At 45.5% G+C, this 19,306-nt stretch overlaps 1 protein-coding gene across 18 annotated transcripts in view; it reads left to right on the forward strand.

Annotated features, from left to right (window-relative positions):
• The window catches only part of Cux1 (cut like homeobox 1), a 349,043-nt gene that overhangs the window by 209,137 nt on the left and 120,600 nt on the right, over positions 1–19,306 (forward strand). For all 18 annotated transcript variants that reach the window (XM_074075668.1, XM_074075669.1, XM_074075671.1 and 15 more), the window contains 4 exons: positions 8,633–8,770; positions 11,773–11,896; positions 16,160–16,236; positions 18,324–18,390. In XM_074075668.1, the coding sequence (XP_073931769.1) occupies positions 8,633–8,770; positions 11,773–11,896; positions 16,160–16,236; positions 18,324–18,390 (406 nt within the window). The remainder of the gene's footprint in view (positions 1–8,632; positions 8,771–11,772; positions 11,897–16,159; positions 16,237–18,323; positions 18,391–19,306) is intronic.

The following is a 19,306-nucleotide window of genomic DNA, read 5'->3' on the forward strand; positions in this document are numbered from 1 at the left end:
CAATTTTAATTCTAATAAATCCTATTTTCCATTTTTGCTACTGGCTTTTTATGTTTTAAGAACCCATTGCCCATCAGAGGGCAGGGTGGTGCATGCCTGTAATCTCAGCACTTGGAAGGCTGAGGCAGGAGGATCACCAAGTTGGACGTCAGCCTGGGCAATGTAGCAAGACCCTGTCTCAAAATAAAGTCTCAAAATAAAGGCTGGAGATGGAGCATCCTCAATGTGTGCACCTGAGCATGCCTGACGCCCTCGGTTCAATCCCTGGCCGCAAAACAGCCATCGCCTACTTGGGTCACAATTATTTTCTTTGTCTGAGTTACAGGCAGTTGTGTTTTATTAAGGAACAGCATATGAGTACATCTGTCTTTGAAGTCACAGTGCTATTGAATTGATATCACAATAAGTCTTTCATATTTGGTCATCTTTTTCAAAATTGTTTTGGCAACTTGAGTTTTACATAAATTTTAGATTCTGCCTGTCAGTTTTCTTCTTCTTTTTTGAAGTCCTGGGGTTTGAACTCAGGGTATATGCTTGCTAGGCAGGTGCTCTACCACTTGAGCTACACCTCCAGCCCTTTTTGCCTGACAGGTATTTTTTTACCTGGGGCCATCCTGGACCCTGATCCTCCTACCTACAGCCTCCCAAGTAGCTAGGGTGAGAGGCGTTCACCACTACTCCCTGCTTAATGATTGAGGTGAGGGTCTTGCTAACATTTTGCTGAGGCTGGTCTGGAACTAGGATCTTTCTGATTGATCTCCACCTCCTGAGTAGCTGGGATTACAAGTTGAACCATTATACGCAGCTCTCAACTTTTCCTCTTTAATGTCTTTGTTGACCAGAAAGTGCTGCGCTCATAAAAATGAAGCAGGAAGTGCTCTGTTGCTCTGGCTGCTGAAAGAATTTGTGGAATATTGCCAGCGTTTCTTGTAGCACTTCTCAAGCTCAGCCTCCCTGGCATTTCTTTGTCACAAGGCCATTCACTTCAAAGTTGACTTCTTTACCAGATGTAGGATTGCTGACATATTTTCATTTCTTCTTGAGTCAACTTTGGTAATTGGTAAATTTTCAAAGAAACAATTCATTTTATATACATGAGCAAACTTATTGGTATATTGATCATAATATTCTGTCATCTTTTAAGGTCTGTAGGATCACGTCACTTCTTCTGGTCTTGGAATTTTAAAATTCTCATTTTTCCCCCTTGATCAGTCTGACTAGAAGCTAACCAATTTTAATGAGTTTTTTTTAATGACCCTGTTTGTTTGCCCTGATTTTTCCCCCCTTTTGTTCCTTGTTTTCACTTGTATTACTTTCTGCTGAATATTTGCTAACTTTCAGCATTTTGGGGTCTTTGTAACATGGAGGCTTGGGACATTCTTTTATTCCCTTGTAGTCAGAGAATATTCTGGGGTTAGTTTTTGTTTTTCCAAGTTGATCAAGACTTGTAGGATGTGTGCACTGGAAGGAAAGGTGTGACCTGTAGCTGTCGAGTGGACTCCTGTAGTAAAAGTCAGCCAAGTTGGTTCTGCACTGTTCTGGAAGCCCATTTCACCCACAATAACTTTGTATCTATTTATGCTATTGATTAATGCAAAGGGAGTTTGAAATCTATAACCTTGAGGATTTTCCTTTTTCTCTTGTTGGTTCTGTCAGCTTTGGATTCGTGTATTTCAAAGCTTCATCATAGACACCTTTTTTTTTTTTTTTTTTGTGGTACTGGGGTTTGAACTCAAGGCCTTCACCTTGAGCCACTTCACCATCTCCCCATTTTTGTGGCTTTTTTGAGATAGCTCTCACAAACTATTTGCTTGGGCTGGCCTTGAACCCCAGTCCTCCTGATCTCTGCCTCCTGAGTAGCTGAGACTATAGGTGTGAGCTCCCAGCACCCAGCTCTCCCCAGTTCTCTTATTTGCTGTCACTGTATTAAACTTTGTGGTTACTTTAGGGTGTAAGTGCATGTCTTTAACTTGGCACACTACTGCACCAAATAACACTTCCCAGTGTAAGAATTTTACAATCGACTTTCATCTGCTTCCTCTCACTCCGTGACATTGTTGCTCATTTCTTTCCCACACAAGTACACTCTTGCTACTTATACTTGAAATAGTCGACCACCTTTTTTTTGTTTTTTTGGTGTTTGGTTGGTTGGTTGGTTTATTGCTGTATTAGGTTTTGAATTCAGGGCTCACTTGAGCCACACTCACAGCCCTTTTTGCTCTGGTCGTTTTGGAGATGGGGTCTTGCCTTTTGCCCAGGTCAGCTTGGAAGGTGGCCTTCCTGTTTTTGCACTTCCAGCCATAGCACTCATCACACCCACGTACTGGTTGAGATGGGATCCTGCAAACTTTATGCCCAAACTGACCCTGAACAATGACCCTCCTGATCAAGAATTTAAAATAAGAAAATAGTGAAAAAAAGTTTGCCCCCGTGTTTACTATTTCCTATGTCATTCACATGTCTGAGTAGCTCCTATGGTTCTACCTGGCACCATTTTCTTCCTGGCTGCGGGATTTTGTTTAAGACTTTGTACGGTTGTAGGTGCACGGTGATGAATTCTGTCAGCCAGGAGGGGAGAAAAAAAAACCCTACTTTGTACTTGTCTTTAAAGGAGAGTAAGGAGTATTTTGCTAGGTATAAAATCAATGCTGGTCTTTTTTGTCTGTCTCAGGACTCTTTCTAACAGGAGACCTGATCAATCTTATCTTTCTACTCTGAATATAATTTATCTTCTTTTCTCTTTACCTTTTAAGATTTTAACTTTTTAGTCTTTTCAGCAATTTGATTGTTTCTTGGTGTTCAATCTTTTTGTGCTTCATTTCAGACAGCTTCTCCAACTGTCTCAATTCACTGATTATTTTTTTCTTCTGCAATATCTTATCCACGGCTAAGCTAATCTAGTGAAATTTTTTTTCATTTTGGGATGTTGTATCTTAAGCTCAAGGATTCTATTTTATTCTTTTTTATTTGTCCAAATGCTTCCCTGTTGTGTCCATATTTTTATTTAAATCTTTGCACGTGCTTGTGGTAGCTCTTTCAGTCTTTGCGTAGTATTTCCATTCCTTCTCATCGCATCATTTATAACTCTGCTTTTCTTAACCGATTACTCCCAGTCCGTTTCCTGCTCCTTTGTGTGTCTACTGGAAATGCAGGTATATACAGATGATGGAGGTGTTAACCACCTGGCTTTTATCGTCTGTCTTGAGATTGCTGCTTTCTTTAGATAGGACTGACTTTCATTGCAGCTCAGCTGGCTCGTTACTTCATTAACAAATGGCTTGAAACTTCCATGGGGCAAATATTTCATCAGGTTTGAGTTTGTAAATCATAGGTACCAGGTATTGAGTGTTAACGCTGCCTGGCAGTTTTCCAAGTTGGTCCTCACAATAGCCTCGTGATATAGGCACAGTTTTGTTTTTTGCAGAAGTAGGGTTTGAACTCAGGGCCTACACCTTGAGCCACTCCACCAGCCCCTTTTTTGTGGGTTTTTTCAAGATAGGGTCTCCGGAACTATTTGCCTGGGCTGGCTTCAAACTGTGGTCCTCCTGATCTCTGCCTCCTGAGTAGCTGGGATTACAGGCATGAGCACCAGCACTTGCAGGCACAACTATTAATAAAATGTTTATGCCTCAGAAGCTGAGCACAAACCTGATGTAGGCCCAGTTTATTAAGGAAGAAATAAAGATCCACAGAAGTTAAGTGACTTGACCAAGGTTGCACAGCCAGTAAGTGACAGAGCTGGAATTTGAACACACCCAGTGTGGCCCACACTCTAAACCATTGTGCCGTCCCGTCCTTTCCCTTGTACAGTAGGGCCACTGAGATCCTTTTATAGAGGGTGTTGTCTTGTCCCCTAAGTATATATGCTTGGGAGGATTTCAAATACCCGTTTTTAAGAATGCTGTCACAATGGCATGAGTTTCTTTTAAGAGGTAATTTTTTTTCTAAGTATTAAAGTATCACATTTACTTCAAAGACAGAGATTATGTATTTATGTTTTCAAAAATGTCAGGTAGCATATTATTGATGTGACAGCCATTTGGAATCAAAGAACAGGGTAGCTAATTTGGAGCACTCTTAGGTTTTTTAAAAGGAAATTGTGTGACTCGTCTTTAAGCTGAAAACTCTTAAATACTTCTGCCAATAGAAACCAGCAAACCTCCGTGTGGTTCAAGCACTGCAGTTTTTCTACTCATGTCCCAGCGTCTCATGTTGAAAGAGAACCTTATGCTTCTGATGGTTCCCCCGACAGGAGAATTGAACTCAAACTTCACCCTCTGGCTCCCTTCAGATATTGTATGCTCAGCTCCAGAATTCAGTTTGGTTCATCTTTGCATCTCCTGTTTCTCTCCTTACTGCATTTATATTTTCTTTCAAATCCTCAAGTGCCTCCAACCTCTTTTACTTTTACCACTTACCTTCACCCTAGCCACCCTGCTCTCCCTTTGCACCTTGAACACTCCCCGTTCCCACTCGCCCCTGGACCTTTGCACCAGCTGCCGCCTCTGCCTCCCACAAATCCCACAGCATCTCTCTCCTCTTTTCCTCGTAGCACTTCACCCCAGCTCACCCACTATGTTTTTCAAGATAGGCTCTCTTGAACTGTTTTCCCAGGGCTGTCTTCGAACTGTGATCCTCCTGATCTCTGCCTCCTGAGTAGCTGGGATTGCAGGCCTGAGACAATAGCACCTGGCTTTTTTTTCCTCCCAGTGCTGTGGATTGAACCCAGGGCCTTCCATACGTTAGGTGCACTCTGAGCTATACTCCCGGCCCCCGTGACACTTTGAGAACAAGTCTGTCTTATTCACCACCATGTCCCCTCAGCACCTAGAATGGCCCTGATGTCATCAAATGTGTGTGCTGGCTGCTGGCAGGGGAGCTAAGCTGTTCTTTTAGCTGTGCCCGGCACTCCGTGGTGCTGGGTCTCCTCCACCCCTCCTCAGTCTCCATGGGTCCAAATTCTGTGTGTCCATTAGTGGGATGACTCAAGTGATACCCCTTCCTTTTAATTAAAAAGAAGGAAAAAAAAGCCTTGCTTGGCCTGTAGCTGTGTCTGGGAGCCGTCTGTGCGTGTCTCCCCTCCCCCCCGCCTCTCTGCCCTATGTTTTATTTGCTATACCTGGCTTAGCCTCTCCTTCCAGGCTGACTCCTGCTGACTTGGCCAAGTGTCCCTCAGTGCCTAACCCCAGGCCTTTCCCAGAGCAGAGAGTCACTTAGGAAATCCACGTTAAATTAGTACTTGAAGAGACAGTATAATTGAGTTGGCTGCTGGTTCGGAAAGAGTGTTCTTAATTAGAGTTTTGTATACCTGTTTTGCCTGGCTGACTTCCTTCCTCTCCCTGTCCCTGGGTGAGGTGCCAGGCCTGACACATCACAGAGTGAGTGCTGTCCCCCAGCCCCTGTTTTGATGGCTTTAATTATTGTCACTTGTACTCAGCAAAAGGGTGCTGAATAAGTAGAGTTTGGTGGTATTATCATCGTTTGTTAAATTATGCTCTCTGGGTCTTGAGTGGCGTAATGAGCCACTCTGCTTAGGAATTAATTATTACACGATCAGAAAACACTGCAGATTGGTCACTTTGGGTGAATGAGGAGGCCGGATTGGAGGAGGCCAGGAAGGTGGGGTACAGTGCCTGCTGTGTGCCTCTTCCACACATGGGTGAGGCTTCTGCCATGCAGCTAGGACCTAACAATGCTGGCATGAGGTTTAAATAGCACTGAAAGTCATTAACAAGACAAAAAGCTGTGATTTCTCCAGATTGACACCCAGGCTGGGGTTTGGCATGCCCAATTCATTGCTTTGGTCTTTGGCCCAAACATGCTCGAACCATTATATTGTCGTGTGGTAATTAGCTGTTCCTTTAATACAAGTAATAAAAATTAAGCCTAAATGCTACTTTACCAGCGCCTTTTACATATCCCAAAACACTGTTCAGATGCTGTCAGCATCGTCTTTCAACTGCGCCGTGCGGAGTTGGAGCTGGAGAGCTTGGATTTGTTTGAACAGTCGGTTCACTCCTCGTGCTACGACCAGTTTTGCCACTTCGCCATTAACCTTTAATCGGGTTAAATTAAATATGGATGCCATAATGAATAATTAGAAGATTGGCACCATTTTCATTTACCGTGCAACACTTTGAAAATTTGTCTGAAGGCCTAGTTACTGTTCACTTGATAATGTGCGTGTTATTTTTTAATATGTCACTGGGTTCCTTGCTGAACCACCCAAGGGAAGCTTTTTTTTTTTTTTCATCCAAAACAGACAGAGTGGGTTCTGGCCTTTTAAAAAGGAATGAGCAGAAAATATTGACAGGAATTCTAGTGCAGAATACCAGCTTCGTTCTCAAATATATACATATAATTGGCACTATTAGTTGTGCCAGAAAGCTGACATGAGCGCATGCTTACAGAATTTTCTAAGCGCAGTGGCTCTCTTTCCTTCCTCTCCTTTCCTGGCCTCTGGATGAAGTTCAAATTGTAGTTCTGTGTGAAAGAAGCTCTGGGCATTTCTCATTTTCTTCAGACCACTTGCCCAGTGTGAAGGTTTCCGGGAAAGATGCTGGAGGAAAGAAAAACCAAAATTAAAAAAGGGAGGGAGGGAGGGAGGAAGGAAGGAGATAGGGAGGGAAGGAAGGAAGGAAGGGAGGGAGGGAGGGAGGGAGGGAGGGAGGAAGGAAGGAAGGAAGATAGATGCTGGAGGAAAGAAAAACCAAGATTTAAAAAAAGAAAGGAGGGAAGAAGGGAGGAAGGAAGGAAGGCAAGAAAGAAGGAAGGAAAAACCGACCAAACTGCACCTGAAATGTTTTGAGAATTCCATTTTTCTTGTCATTACTTCTTATGCTTAGAAGGATCATCTCCCCAAAATAGCTTTTGAAATCTGGTTTAGCATAAATATTTTAATGCTGATTAAAATAATAATGAAAAGCCATGGATGAGAAACTGATGCAGCCAGAGACTGTATACACAGGCAGGATAACTGCCCAGCAGCCAGGGTCTCAGATGATGGACAGTGTTGGCATTAAGCCCTGGCTCTCAGGGCTTACAGACTGGAGCCCAGCATACCCAGTGTCGCCTTTTGTAAACTCTGCCCAGACTCTGGCATCTTGGAGAGCTCCTGGCTCCTGGCTCCTGGTGGACCCAGCCCTCGTTTCCCGGAACCAAGGGTGGTCTGAAAAATTAATGACTGGCATTGGGAAATTAAGCGAGTTCTTGAATATATACCCGTGTTGATCCACCATGCGTGGTGTTTAGCATTCCTGGAGAGAAGACTAAATCTCTACTGCTTTCTCCCAAGAGGCTGGCGCCCCTGCCAGAAATATAGTCAATAACCCTTCTAAGCCTGGTAGACAGAGGTATGCTTCTAGTCTGACAGAGCCTGAGCATCCCAGAGGAAGTGCCCCTCTGGTGCCCACTAGGTGGGTTTGTAATTGCTTCATAGCTAACAGAAAGAAAATGAAGATCCACCTTATCCAGAAAAACACTGAATGTCCATCTTGTGCTGAATTCATGGTGAAGCTAGAAACCAAGAGTCAGCAGTTCTGTAAATAGCACAACTGTCATCTCTAATTTTGGATTCAAATCCATTGGTAAAGGGCTGGGCATGGTGGTGCAGGCCTGTAGTCCCAGCTACTGTAAGACAGAGGTAGTAATATTTCACTCTGAGGTCGGCCTGGACAAAAGCGAGACACCCTAAACTAAAGTGGAAAAGATCTGGGGTATGGCTTAAGTGGTAGAGCTCTTGTCTAGGAAGCATGAGGCCCTGAGTTCAAGTCCGTGTCACCAAAAAACAAAAAAATCCAGTGTTAAGTAAATCTGATGGACAGTGTTGGTGTCCATCTGTATAACATTCTATTGGTCACAAGATCTCAAAGGACAGACCCAGGTGTTGTTCTGTTCTTCATATTATTATCAAGAGCTTGGTGGCCTGCTGGCTGGCTGGTCACTGGCAGAAATGGGGCTGAGCCTCTCTAGGCTTCTCCAGCACTGGGATCGGTAGCTTCCCCCCCGACCCTGAGCACCTTTCAGCAGTACATTTGGATGGCAGTGGCCTTAGAAAGCCGAAGCTGTCTTTGCTTTCTCCATGAGCTGGCCTTCCGGGTTGTGGAGCATGGGCACACAGAGCCAGCAGGCTTGGCACTGCCTGTCTGTGCCCACTAACCAGCCAGGGAAACTTGGCCCAGTCCCTCTGCTTCCCTGAGCCTTAGTTTCACTTCTGTCTCATGTCTCTTTCCCATGTCACCGGGAGGCTCTAATGACAAAATGTCCATCTCGAGCTTCTGCAATCTGGGCCACTCCCCAGTTCACAGACTTGAGACTAGGCAGCTGTCCACAGACCGGCCACCCTCCAAGGACAGCCTAGGAATAAGGTGCTCTCGAGCTTTCTCTTCCTAGCAGATCATAAGAATGAAAACCACGACCCCACACCAGAGAGGTGGCAGTTCCCAATGACTCCCAGGGCCGTTTGCACCCCGTTTTCACCCATGGAGGATCCTGGGATGGGTGCCTTCCAGCCAGGGATCCTGGCATGTCTGCAGGAGGTGACTTCCTGGGTGCACAAGGCCCACTCCAAGCCTGCACCTGGGTGAGGGTTTGGGGACAGGGTGGACTGCCATGTGCTGTCCTTGTCCTGCAGATCCCGTGCCAGCCCTGGACCTCGGGCAGCAGCTGCAGCTCAAAGTGCAACGCTTGCATGACATCGAAACGGAGAACCAGAAACTTAGGGAAACACTTGAAGAATACAATAAGGAATTTGCTGAAGTGAAAAATCAAGGTTGGTGGAAAACTGCGTGCCTTGCTTTGCCTTCTCTTTCATTTATTCATTCATTCATTCATTCATTTATTTATTTGCCTTCCCCATACTGTGGGACCAGCTCTAATTGCTACCTCGTCATGAAGCCAGGGTGGGGCAAGGAGCAGAATGGTTAGAGAAAGTAATGATAATACTTAGCTGTTTAGAAGTCAAATTTTTCCTCTGCACAATAACCACGTAGGGTTTTTATTGCCCTCCGTGGAGGCTGATCTGGATTCTTTGAAAACTCCTTGCACTACCACGTGATCGGAGCTGCCTTTTTCAAAGAGTGATGTGTTGCCTCCAGGCGACACCTGTCAGAGAGCCAGCTCATGATCAAAGGGTCACACACAGTAAGTCATTTAATAATTGCTGCCGATCCATTAAGACTCCAGACGAGACGCATCCTAGCAGGCTGTGTGCTGCCTTCTTCCCCTGTCAGCCCCACCTATTAGGAATCTCGTGAAAGAAAACAGTCTCTCAGTGTGGCTGCCCAGCGTCAGCAGAGAGGGCAGAGGTGGCCTGGCTTTTCCTGTCTGGGAGGAACAAAGAAATCTGTCCTACACCCAAGAAACTCAGGGGTGCTGAGAACCCCATGGCCTCCTGGCTACCTTGACTTGAGGAAAACTCACAGCTCCATCTGACAGCCTACAAGTTTTCCAGCCAACCCCCAAGTCCTCGTTTAGCCTGTGTGGGGACGCAGTGAGGAGTCAGGGAGAAGACAGTGCCAGCTACTCTGCCATCTGCTCTGCTTGGTCTTCCCTGCAACCTGTCTAGAGGATTGTAAAATGCACCCTTTGACTTCGAGATGCTGGAGACACACTCGGGAGGAGGAGTGTCAAATTTTTCCTCTACACAATAACCACGTAGGGTTTTTATTGTACATGGGAAGGTGTTCAAAGACACTGGGATGATGGGGAAACACTGAAGGGACACACAGGCAGGCCTGGGTGTGAGGACAGCAGGCCCCAGAGAGCCCTCAGAGGTCTTAGACACCTCCCTCAGCCATTGATGCCTCCTTGCTGGACCTGGGGGACATGAGAGCCAGGTTGGGGAGCCAGAGCCAACTCAGACCCCACTTCAGTCTGGATTTACACAGAGCCCTTTGAGACCCAAAGGGACAACTTTGTCCTGCTTGAAGGAGAAGTGTCAGGCTTATTAAGCGAAAGCCTTTGACACCTTCTCTGCTATGTGACAACTACCAGTAGGCCTTGTTTTTTTCAAAATCACCCCAGTACCCAAGTGAAAGATAACTGTATGTGCACAGCTCTGATTGCATAAGGCCACTACCTAGCAGGAGTGTCCTTATTTTCTCCTTCAGTGACCTCTGGCATCTGGTTTTGGTGAGTTGGTGCTGTCAGAGGACTGTGGAGGTGGGACCCCCCAGGGCTGTGGGAATCTTCCCTGCCTTTGCCCTGTGTGTCCAGTGCCTCATTGCTAGTTGCACAGCTGCTGGGCCTGTCTGTCCTGAGTGTGGGATGTTCTCCCCCCCAGAGGCAGGCAGACCTGGTTGGCATCCCTTATTGCCTCCCAAGGCTGTGAGCCTCTGGGGTTCATCATTCATAGTTCTTCACGTGCCATACAGGACTATTGTAGGATTAAACCAGAGGGACACAGAAGACACTCAGCACACCCCGCTGACTTGCTCCTGCCTGGGCCCGTAAGTGTCCATGGGAGTGTGTGCATATTCACTGGCCTGGTTGGGAGCTGGCAGCCCAAGCCACTAGCCCAGTCTGGCCTCACCTGGCCTGTCAAGCCCCAATAACTCCATTCATTCCAACTCAAGTCTTTCCTGAGCACCCACTGTGGCAGCGGGTAATGCATCACAGGGCGAGCAGAACGAGGTAAAGGTGACTGTAGGAGGGGACAGGTGGCTTAGGTCCGAATCAGGACTGTGCTCCACTGACTCCGTCTACTTTGGTGGTCCCAGTTCGGGCAATTGGTGACTGGTGTATAAGTGCAGTGAGCGGGGGAGCCACTCCTGAGAACTCTCTGGGTCAGCCCAGGCTGACCAAGGGTGGCCCTGCCTCCTGGGGGACCCTTTGCCACAGAGCACTGAGCACTGTAGGGTTCCCTCGTGGCCCAGTGTGGCTGCCAAGCCCCTGGCTCTCACCCTCCTCTCTAGAGCACTCCCAGGCTACCAGCCACCAGAGTGCCCTCCCCCAGGTCCTACATCGTCTACTCATGGGGCCCACATCTACCTGAGCCTGTGGACAGGGTTCCCCGACACCCAGGCTGGGTGAGGAGCTGAGAAGACGGCACTCAGCCACCCAACACCGTATTTCTGACCTGTGTGAAACAGCAACGCTGGCCCTGTGGCCGGCAAAGTCTGCAGACTGGCCTGACTCTGCTTCCAAAATGTGCGTGCACACTGTAACAGACCATTTTCTTTGTAAGAAAGTCCTCAGACCTGCGCTAGAACTTTGTTAATCTTCCTTGAATAGAGAACTAATTTAGACTCACCAGTAAATCTTACCAATATTATATGGTACCGTTCGTTCCCTCACACACACTTTTTTTTTTTTTTTCCTTTTTTTTGTGGGGGTGATACTGGGGCTTGAACTCAGGGCCTACACCTTGAGCTATTCCACCAGCCTTTTTTTGTGATAAGGGTTTTTTCAAGATAGGGTCTCATGAACTATTTGCCCACGCTGGCTTTGAACCTCGATCCTCCTGATCTCTGCCTCCTGAGTAGCTGGGATTACAGGCGTGAGCACTGGCACTCAGTGTACCTCCCCCGCCCTTTTTTTTTTTGAAGTGTGCTTGAGAAGTCACAGCACTCCTTCCCAGCAAACCCCATTGAGCCCTGCAGCCTGAGCATCATTGCAAGTTCGCGTCAGTACGGAGAGGGTAAAGGGACTCACTACTATGGACTTTGCATCGGCGTGGGCAAACCGATCTCACCAGCTTACAAAGCCTGGTTCCCACAGCCGCACAGACACCGCTTCTCTTACAGTTGGGTTTTCTCTCTTTTGTTTTTGCAGAGGTCACCATAAAAGCACTTAAAGAGAAAATTCGAGAATACGAACAGACCCTGAAGAGCCAGGCTGAGACAATTGCTCTTGAGAAGGAACAGAAGCTGCAAAATGACTTTGCGGAGAAGGAGAGGTGAGCGGGGCTCCAGGGGCTCCAGGGGCTCCCACGGTGACATAAGCGTCGAACCTGTGAGTGCTGCTGTGACATTAGCCCAGGGAGACAATAAAACCCCCCAGGACGCTCAGGAAAAATTTTGCTTTTAAAGTCACAGTGAACAAAATAAACAAATAAATAAAATAATAAAGTGACAGTGATTCTTGACCTGTCCTTTGTGAGATCCCAAGTGCAGTGCATCCATGAGAGAGGACAGGTCCTCTGCCAAGAAACTCAGAAAGTTAAGGATTTGTGTGGCTGGGGAGGAAGCTCAGTTGTAGAGCGTATACTTAGCATGTATGAGACCCTGGCTTCACAAAAAACAAAACAAAAAAACCCCGAAGGATTTTTGGAGCATTTGAAACTGCACATTTTCAGATCCTAATCCTCACACAGTAAAGTCTATGCAAATACTTCAAAATACAAAGTCTGGAAATTTTGTGGCCCCACGTGTCTCAGATGAGGCACACTTTCACTCACTTTGACTGAGTGGACATTCCACTCAGCTGATGGGACTTCTGGATTTCTGACGACTGAGTTTACCCAAAATATTCTCCATAAATAGGTTGGTTTTCCACCAATGTCATGATTTTATGAAAGTTAGATGTAACTAACTATATAGTAAAAGCTATAAGGACTCGGGCTTGCCAATTCTACCTGTGTTTATCAAATTAAAAAAAAAACCCTTTGTTAAGCTGAGTATAGTGGTACACACCTGTAATCCCTGCAATTGGGAGGCTGAAGCAGGCCTGTGATTTTACAGGTTCGAGGCTACCCTAGGCTACATAGCAAGTTCCAGGCCAACCTGAACATAGCAAGACCCTGTCTCAAAAGAAAAAAAAACCCTCTGGTTAGTGCCAGCATGAAGAAATGTGTATATCCGTTAGCAGAAGACGCTGATTTAGTCAGGTACAGGGTCCGGTTTGGTCGTGGTTACTGTGGGACTTGGTTGCGGGGTCTCTCGCTGACTTCGTACACCACAGCTTAGACCCTGATGAGATGGGCTCCGTAAAGATCTTGGGTATCCAAGTCACAGAGCAAGTGGCTAGCATGCTTGGGAAAAACACATCTGGGTGTCTCACAAGGGCCTCTTAGTGGAACCATGAAGCCAGCCTCATTTGTGCAAAGAAAGAAAACACCAGCTTCTGCTCTCCTGCAGGCAGTCAGCCTCAGGCCTTTGCCAGCACTGTCAGTGCCCCCAGGACAAAGCTGCAGCAGGAGAAACGAGCCACAGGTTAGGGACCTGCTTGAGCTGTTGCCACTCATCGGGCCCAGAGGCAGGACTGTGGGACTCCAGACCAAGCCCACCCCATCACTGCGGGAGCCAAGGCCAGCCCCTGGGGGCTGCCCATCCTGCCTGGAAAGCATGACAGGGTGAGGCCTGCAGGGTTCTAGAAGATGTGCAGATCCTCGACCCTGCTGGTGTGGAATTAGCCCAATGGAAATGTCCCTTACGTAAGCACTTTGTGCCCAGATAATTTTCTCTTCCTGTTATCCACCATGGTGGGAAAATGCAAGCAATCTAAATGCCCATCCAGAAGAAATGCCTAAGTGAAAGATAAGCCATCCCTACAGGAGCACTATACAGCCGTGAAAACAACCGTTAAGTGGAATTCACACAAAACCTGAGCAAAAGATCCAGCATAGTAGAAATAGGAAATGTAGTCTACAAAATCACGTACACTATGAGTGCAGCACACTCCTGAATTTCAGAAGCATGGAAATAAACTTACACAGGGAAAGAATTAATACTATTGACAGATACAAACAACTGACTATTGGGGGAGGGGATAAAGCTAGAGCTTTATTACCTCATTATTTACACACAAAAAAATTCAGTTATAAAAGAAAAACTAAAAAAGAAAAAAATTGAGCTAGACCTAGAATTTAAATATTAAACAATTAAGGACTGGAGGCATGGCTCAAGTGGTAGAGCACCTGTTTTGCAAGCACAAAGCCCTGAGTTCAAATAAATAAAATAAATAAATGAAAAATTAAATCACATACCCACTGCAAGAAAATGTGAGTGCATAGTTTTTTATAGTTCTGAAGTAGAGAAGTCTTAGTATTTAAGATTTCTAAGTTATATAAATATGACCATCTAAAATTTAGAATAGATTTTTTTTGAAAGCAAATAAATTTTTAAAACATCAAACTGGGAAGAAATATTTGCTCTATAAGACATAGGCCCAATTTTCTTTATATGCAAAAAGCTCTTAGAAATGAGTAAGAAAAAAAAGTAAACTCTACCAAAAGTGGGCTAAGAGTTGGGTGCCAGTGGCTCACGTCTGTAATCCCAGCTAGCTACTCAGGAGGCAGAGATCAGGAGGATGGTGGTTTGAAGCCAGCCAGGCAAATAGTTCACAAAACTCTTATCTTGAAAAACGCAACACAAAAAGGGATTGGCGCAGAGGCTCAAGTGGTACAGTGCCTGCCTAGCAAGTGCAAGGCCCTGAGTTCAAACCCCAGTATTGCCCTCCCCCCAAAAAGAAAACTAAAAAGGCTATCAAAAGAGATAAGTCATTCATACAGAGAAGTACTCAGCTTTACTCGGCAGTAAAATAAGGCTTGATTTTTATCCAGTGTATATAAAACACAGTGTATATAAAAACACTCTCACATATTGTTGACCAGAGTTTAAATGGGTTAGGTTTTTTTATTGGGAAGTTTCTCAATATCTATCAGAACAAAAAAACACCTTTGACCTTTATAATTCCTCCATTAGAATTTTATCCAACAGATTTATCTCAGAATTATACAAGAATACCTATGTAATGATCATCGAGGAAATGTTTAGCAGAAACTATACACAATCTAAGTGTCAATGGAGACTTGAATTTGTGATCTAGTAAGAATGAGGGCCCAGCGCTAGTGGCTCACACCTTAATCCCAGCTATTTAAGAGGCAGAGAGCAGCAGAATCATGGTTCGAAGCCAGCTGAGGCAAATAGTTCACAAGACCCTATCTCAAAAACAAAAAGGGCCGGTGGAGTGGCTTAAGGTGCAGGTCCTGAATTCAAATCCCAGTACCGCAAAAAAAAAAAAAAAAAGGAATAACTATACATTGCTGGAGCAAAGAGTTTCCCAAACATGGAAGTAAATGAAAATGCAAATTGCAAACTGTAATGTGTGCTGTGATCTCCTTTGCATTGAGGGGGAGAAGGACTTTCTGTTACACGGTAGCTCTTACGATCAGTTTACCCAGGAATCAGTTACATAGAGACACGTTCCTGAAATATGTTACATATTATCTTTATCTCACTGCAGCAGTGTGCATATTAGTTTGCAGGTTTCTGCAGTGTGTTACTTATTACATAACACGTTACAAAGCGGCAGCACAAAGTAAAAACTATCCGCACTTTAAAAGGAGCCAAGGAAGAAAAATGCTTTCTCTTCATCCTCTTGTAACATTTTGATTTTTTCCCAAACTCTGAGCATATATAATCGGACATCCTTAAGATGTTTGTTTATTTTAATTTTATCACTGAAATACATGAAGATAGTGGCAGTGCTTTTCCAAAGGAAATTTGGGTGGTTTTTATTAAGCTGTGTCCTCTCTCCTTTTCTGCATTCCTAGGTTGGCTACGTTGACAGTGTGTGTTATATGCTTACGATATAAAAATAATGAACTTATTTTTGGTGATCTTCTGCAGATTAGGATGAAGGAATGCTATTTATTGACAGGAAATTCATTTGGAGAGCATGGGAAAAGGGAACCATGGGATGGAGCCTGCACGTTCAGAAGCTCTGTGCTCAGTACTGTGCGCGAATTTGGTTCCATTATAGCTGAGATGGGACAGCTGTCACATCTCCTTAGCACATCCTTCAATGCAACAAATTCTTCCTTTGTGTCAGCAGAATGTAAATGTATCGTTCTTCTCAGACTCACTTGAGAGAAAACAATGGGTGTGTGATGATGGTAATTTTTTTACCTTTTTACTATCTGGCATCTCCAAAACAAGTTCCGTTTAGGATGACCTCTCTCACCAATTCGCACATGTCAAGTCCTGCAGGATGCACACTTTGTCAATTAACACACAGTTGCAAGGTTGGGGTGTGGCGATGCCCCAGAAGACCCCCTGGCATTGGAGGGCACACGGCGTCAGAGCGACAGTCGATTGTGTGCCTGTCGCCAGCTGTGCCTCCCCAAGAAGCAAGCTCATGGGCACAGCTCCAAGACACACAATGCGTCTGGGTGCATAAACAAGCTGACCAATTTGGCTTCATTCTCTTCGTTTTTCAGAAAGCTGCAGGAGACACAGATGTCCACCACCTCAAAGCTGGAGGAAGCAGAACACAAACTTCAGACTCTGCAAACAGGTTTGACACTTTTCATCCTGGTCGTGCCAAAGGGGGAGAGTGCACTTGGTGGCCCACCTGTCACCCCTCTGCAGCCTGCAGGACCCAGGACCCCAGGCCCCAGAACTCTTAGCTCCTCCCGAGTTCCCCGGCTGCTCCCCTGACTTCCTTAGTCACCGCACTGAGTTGTTGAGGGGGAGGTGGGAGGACGGTGCTAGCACCATCACTTCCCAGAGCCGTCACCCTCCTTCCTGCTCTTCTTTCCCGCAAACACGTCTAAATCACCAAACTGTCAAGGACTGACATTTCATTTGGAACAATAATAGGGAGAAAAAAAAAAAGATAGAAAAGAAACTTGCTTCTACCCTGAGTAAAGTCAAGAAGAACAGTAATAGCAAAACCTTGGAAATTTTAAAAGATACCAAAAAAGGTTATTCTAAAGTTTGCGCTTTCTTTTTAACTGAGGATTTTTTTCTTTTTCTTTTCTATTTTTTTCTGAAAAGAAAGAAGCACTGTCTCTTTCATTTAAATGGGGGGAAAAAGCCTTAGAAGACTTAATCTAAGTTAAACATAAATGACAGAAGGGTAGAAAATAATCATAACTAATTTTACAGAAATATGAATCTTTTCAAAAAAAAATACGAAAGACTAGGATAGGGCTGTGGTTCAGTGTGGGGCACTTGCCTAGCAGGTGCGAGGCCCTGGGTTCCATCCCCAGCACCCCACACTCACACAGGAACCACCTACAAATCCATGAAAACAGAGATTCCAGTGGGTGGAGGATGGGAACAGGTAGTCCCCAGAAGAAATGTAAATGGTGAATGGTTCATACGCATGAGAAAAAATGCTAAGCGTTTTTAACCATCAGCAAGATGCAAATTAAATCAGTGAAAGATTGTTCTCCCATCAGACTGGCAGAGGGTTTTTTGTCTGTTTTGTTGTTTTAATAATACCGGTGTTGGTGAGGGGACAGGAAAATGGTCACAGTCCTGATGTGAATACGAATTGCCTCTTGGGAGGCCAACGTGTGGTTTTTGGAACAGGAGAATGCCGAGCGCTTTCCTCAGTAGCTTGACTTCTAAGTAACCTGAGAGCAGAACTAATTTTTACCATTATCGACATGGTCAGATGTCCATCCATACTGCTAAGGGAGGAGGGAGAGTCTCAGAAAATATTTCATTTATGGGGAGGGGAGATGGATGGATGGTATCTCTATCTACCTAGGTGGGTAGGTAGATATAGATAGACAGACAGACAGACAGAGATAGATATGCACACATTATATATACACACACATCACTTACTGATGGAGACACGTTTGGAGAACTGTGCCATCAGGCAATTTTTGTCGTGGTGTGAACATGTACTTCACACAAACATTGATGGTAGGGGCCAGTCACTCAGACTCGCCATCTTCTTGCCTTCTCCTCCTAAGTGCTGGGATTACTGGTGTGTGCCACCACACCTGACCCTTCAGTGCACTTCCTGAGGCAGCCATTAGACCTAGTAAACAGTAGCCAGCCAAGGCTACTGCCCGCCCCGCAAGACACGCTGTTTTATAGTAAACGGGTTTTTTTAGTAAGTAGGAGACATCTTAAAATAAGAATTAAAAGTATAATATCACATAAACCAGGAACAGTCGTTTTTTGTCATTTATCATGTGTCATCTATCATAGGTAACTGTATTGCTACATTTTTACACAGCTGCTGTCACAGTAGGCTTGTTTACACCAGCATGGCCACAGACTCGAGGGTGATGCTTTGCACTAAGACATTGAGACATCCATGATGTCACTGGGCCATTCAGCTCCGTTACAGTCTTAGAATGCCATCACTGACAGAAACATTGCAGAGGGCAGGACTTTATATGCAATTACGTACAGAAATATTTCTAAATGATAAAAGCTATTTAAAAGCAGGAAATTGAAGCAGCAAACTGTGAATGGTCGCTCTCTTAGGAGGTGCTTGGGTTGACATGGATTTTCTGTTCCATCCTTTGTACTTTTGCCTTCTTCCCCCATTTGGAAATAGAACATATTGTATACCTTTCCCTCTTTAATTTAAACAACTAGCCTCTTATATCCTGCTTTTCTGTCCTTACCTTTTAGCCCTGGAAAAAACTCGAACAGAATTATTTGACCTGAAAACCAAGTACGATGAAGAAACTACTGCAAAGTAAGTCTGCACGGCCTCCCCTGTTGGGGTGTGTGTGCTCGAGTCTCCTCTGCTTCTGCTAGTCGCTGAAAAGATTGGCCTTGCATGTTCTAGAAGGTTCCACTGCTAGGATCCAAGTCATTCCCATGAGATACCTGCATCCTGTACATCCTTGAGCTGTGACTACTTCTCGCGCCACTGACTATCTTCCCACTGGAGCTTCTGTCCCTTCTCTGTGAAACCTTTTACTAAAGAGGCTTGGGAACGAGTCAGCTTATTTATGAACTGTGACACATGAGACATGTCTTCATGGAACTCAGTCCGGGCAAATTGTGTCACCTTTTCCCTGAGGCTGAGTCCTCAGGGTGCTTGAGAACAGTTAGCCCACTCCCATGTCGGTGTCTTGGTTTTTGTCATCCCTTGCAATGTTGTGAGGTGGCCGTGTGGGGACACACACGTCTGGGTAGGCAGAATTCCACAAAGCGTACTTCCTGCCGGGCTCTTGTCAGAAGATCAGAGAGTCTCCTTTCAGGTACACTTGGTACCAGACCCCTCCATGCAGTAGACCAGAAAGGAGGAAGTCATATTGCAGAGTTCATGGGAGGATGACAAAGCAAGCATCTGCTCCTAGCCAGGGCCTCCTCTGCTAAGGTCCGGGCAGGTTCTGGAAGGTTCTTCTTGTCTCTCATAAAAACCTGTGAGCCTACCAACAGCACTGTCTCGGGCTATTCCCCTGTAGTGACATAGGCCCCTGCTGTGCTCACACAGTGTCCCCGTGGGCATTGGGGGGGTCACTTCTGAGTGACCTTCAGTGGTCCCCAGCACCCTTGCTCTTGGGCTTATTGGTTGCTGCCCTCAGGACACAGGTGTGGGGCTGTGCTCTTGACCTTCCACTCTGAGTCACTGGGGGCCCAAGGCCCTGAGAGCCCAACAACCA

This window comes from Castor canadensis, chromosome 6 (assembly GCF_047511655.1).
Source record: "Castor canadensis chromosome 6, mCasCan1.hap1v2, whole genome shotgun sequence".
In the NCBI taxonomy this organism is placed as follows: domain Eukaryota; kingdom Metazoa; phylum Chordata; class Mammalia; order Rodentia; family Castoridae; genus Castor; species Castor canadensis.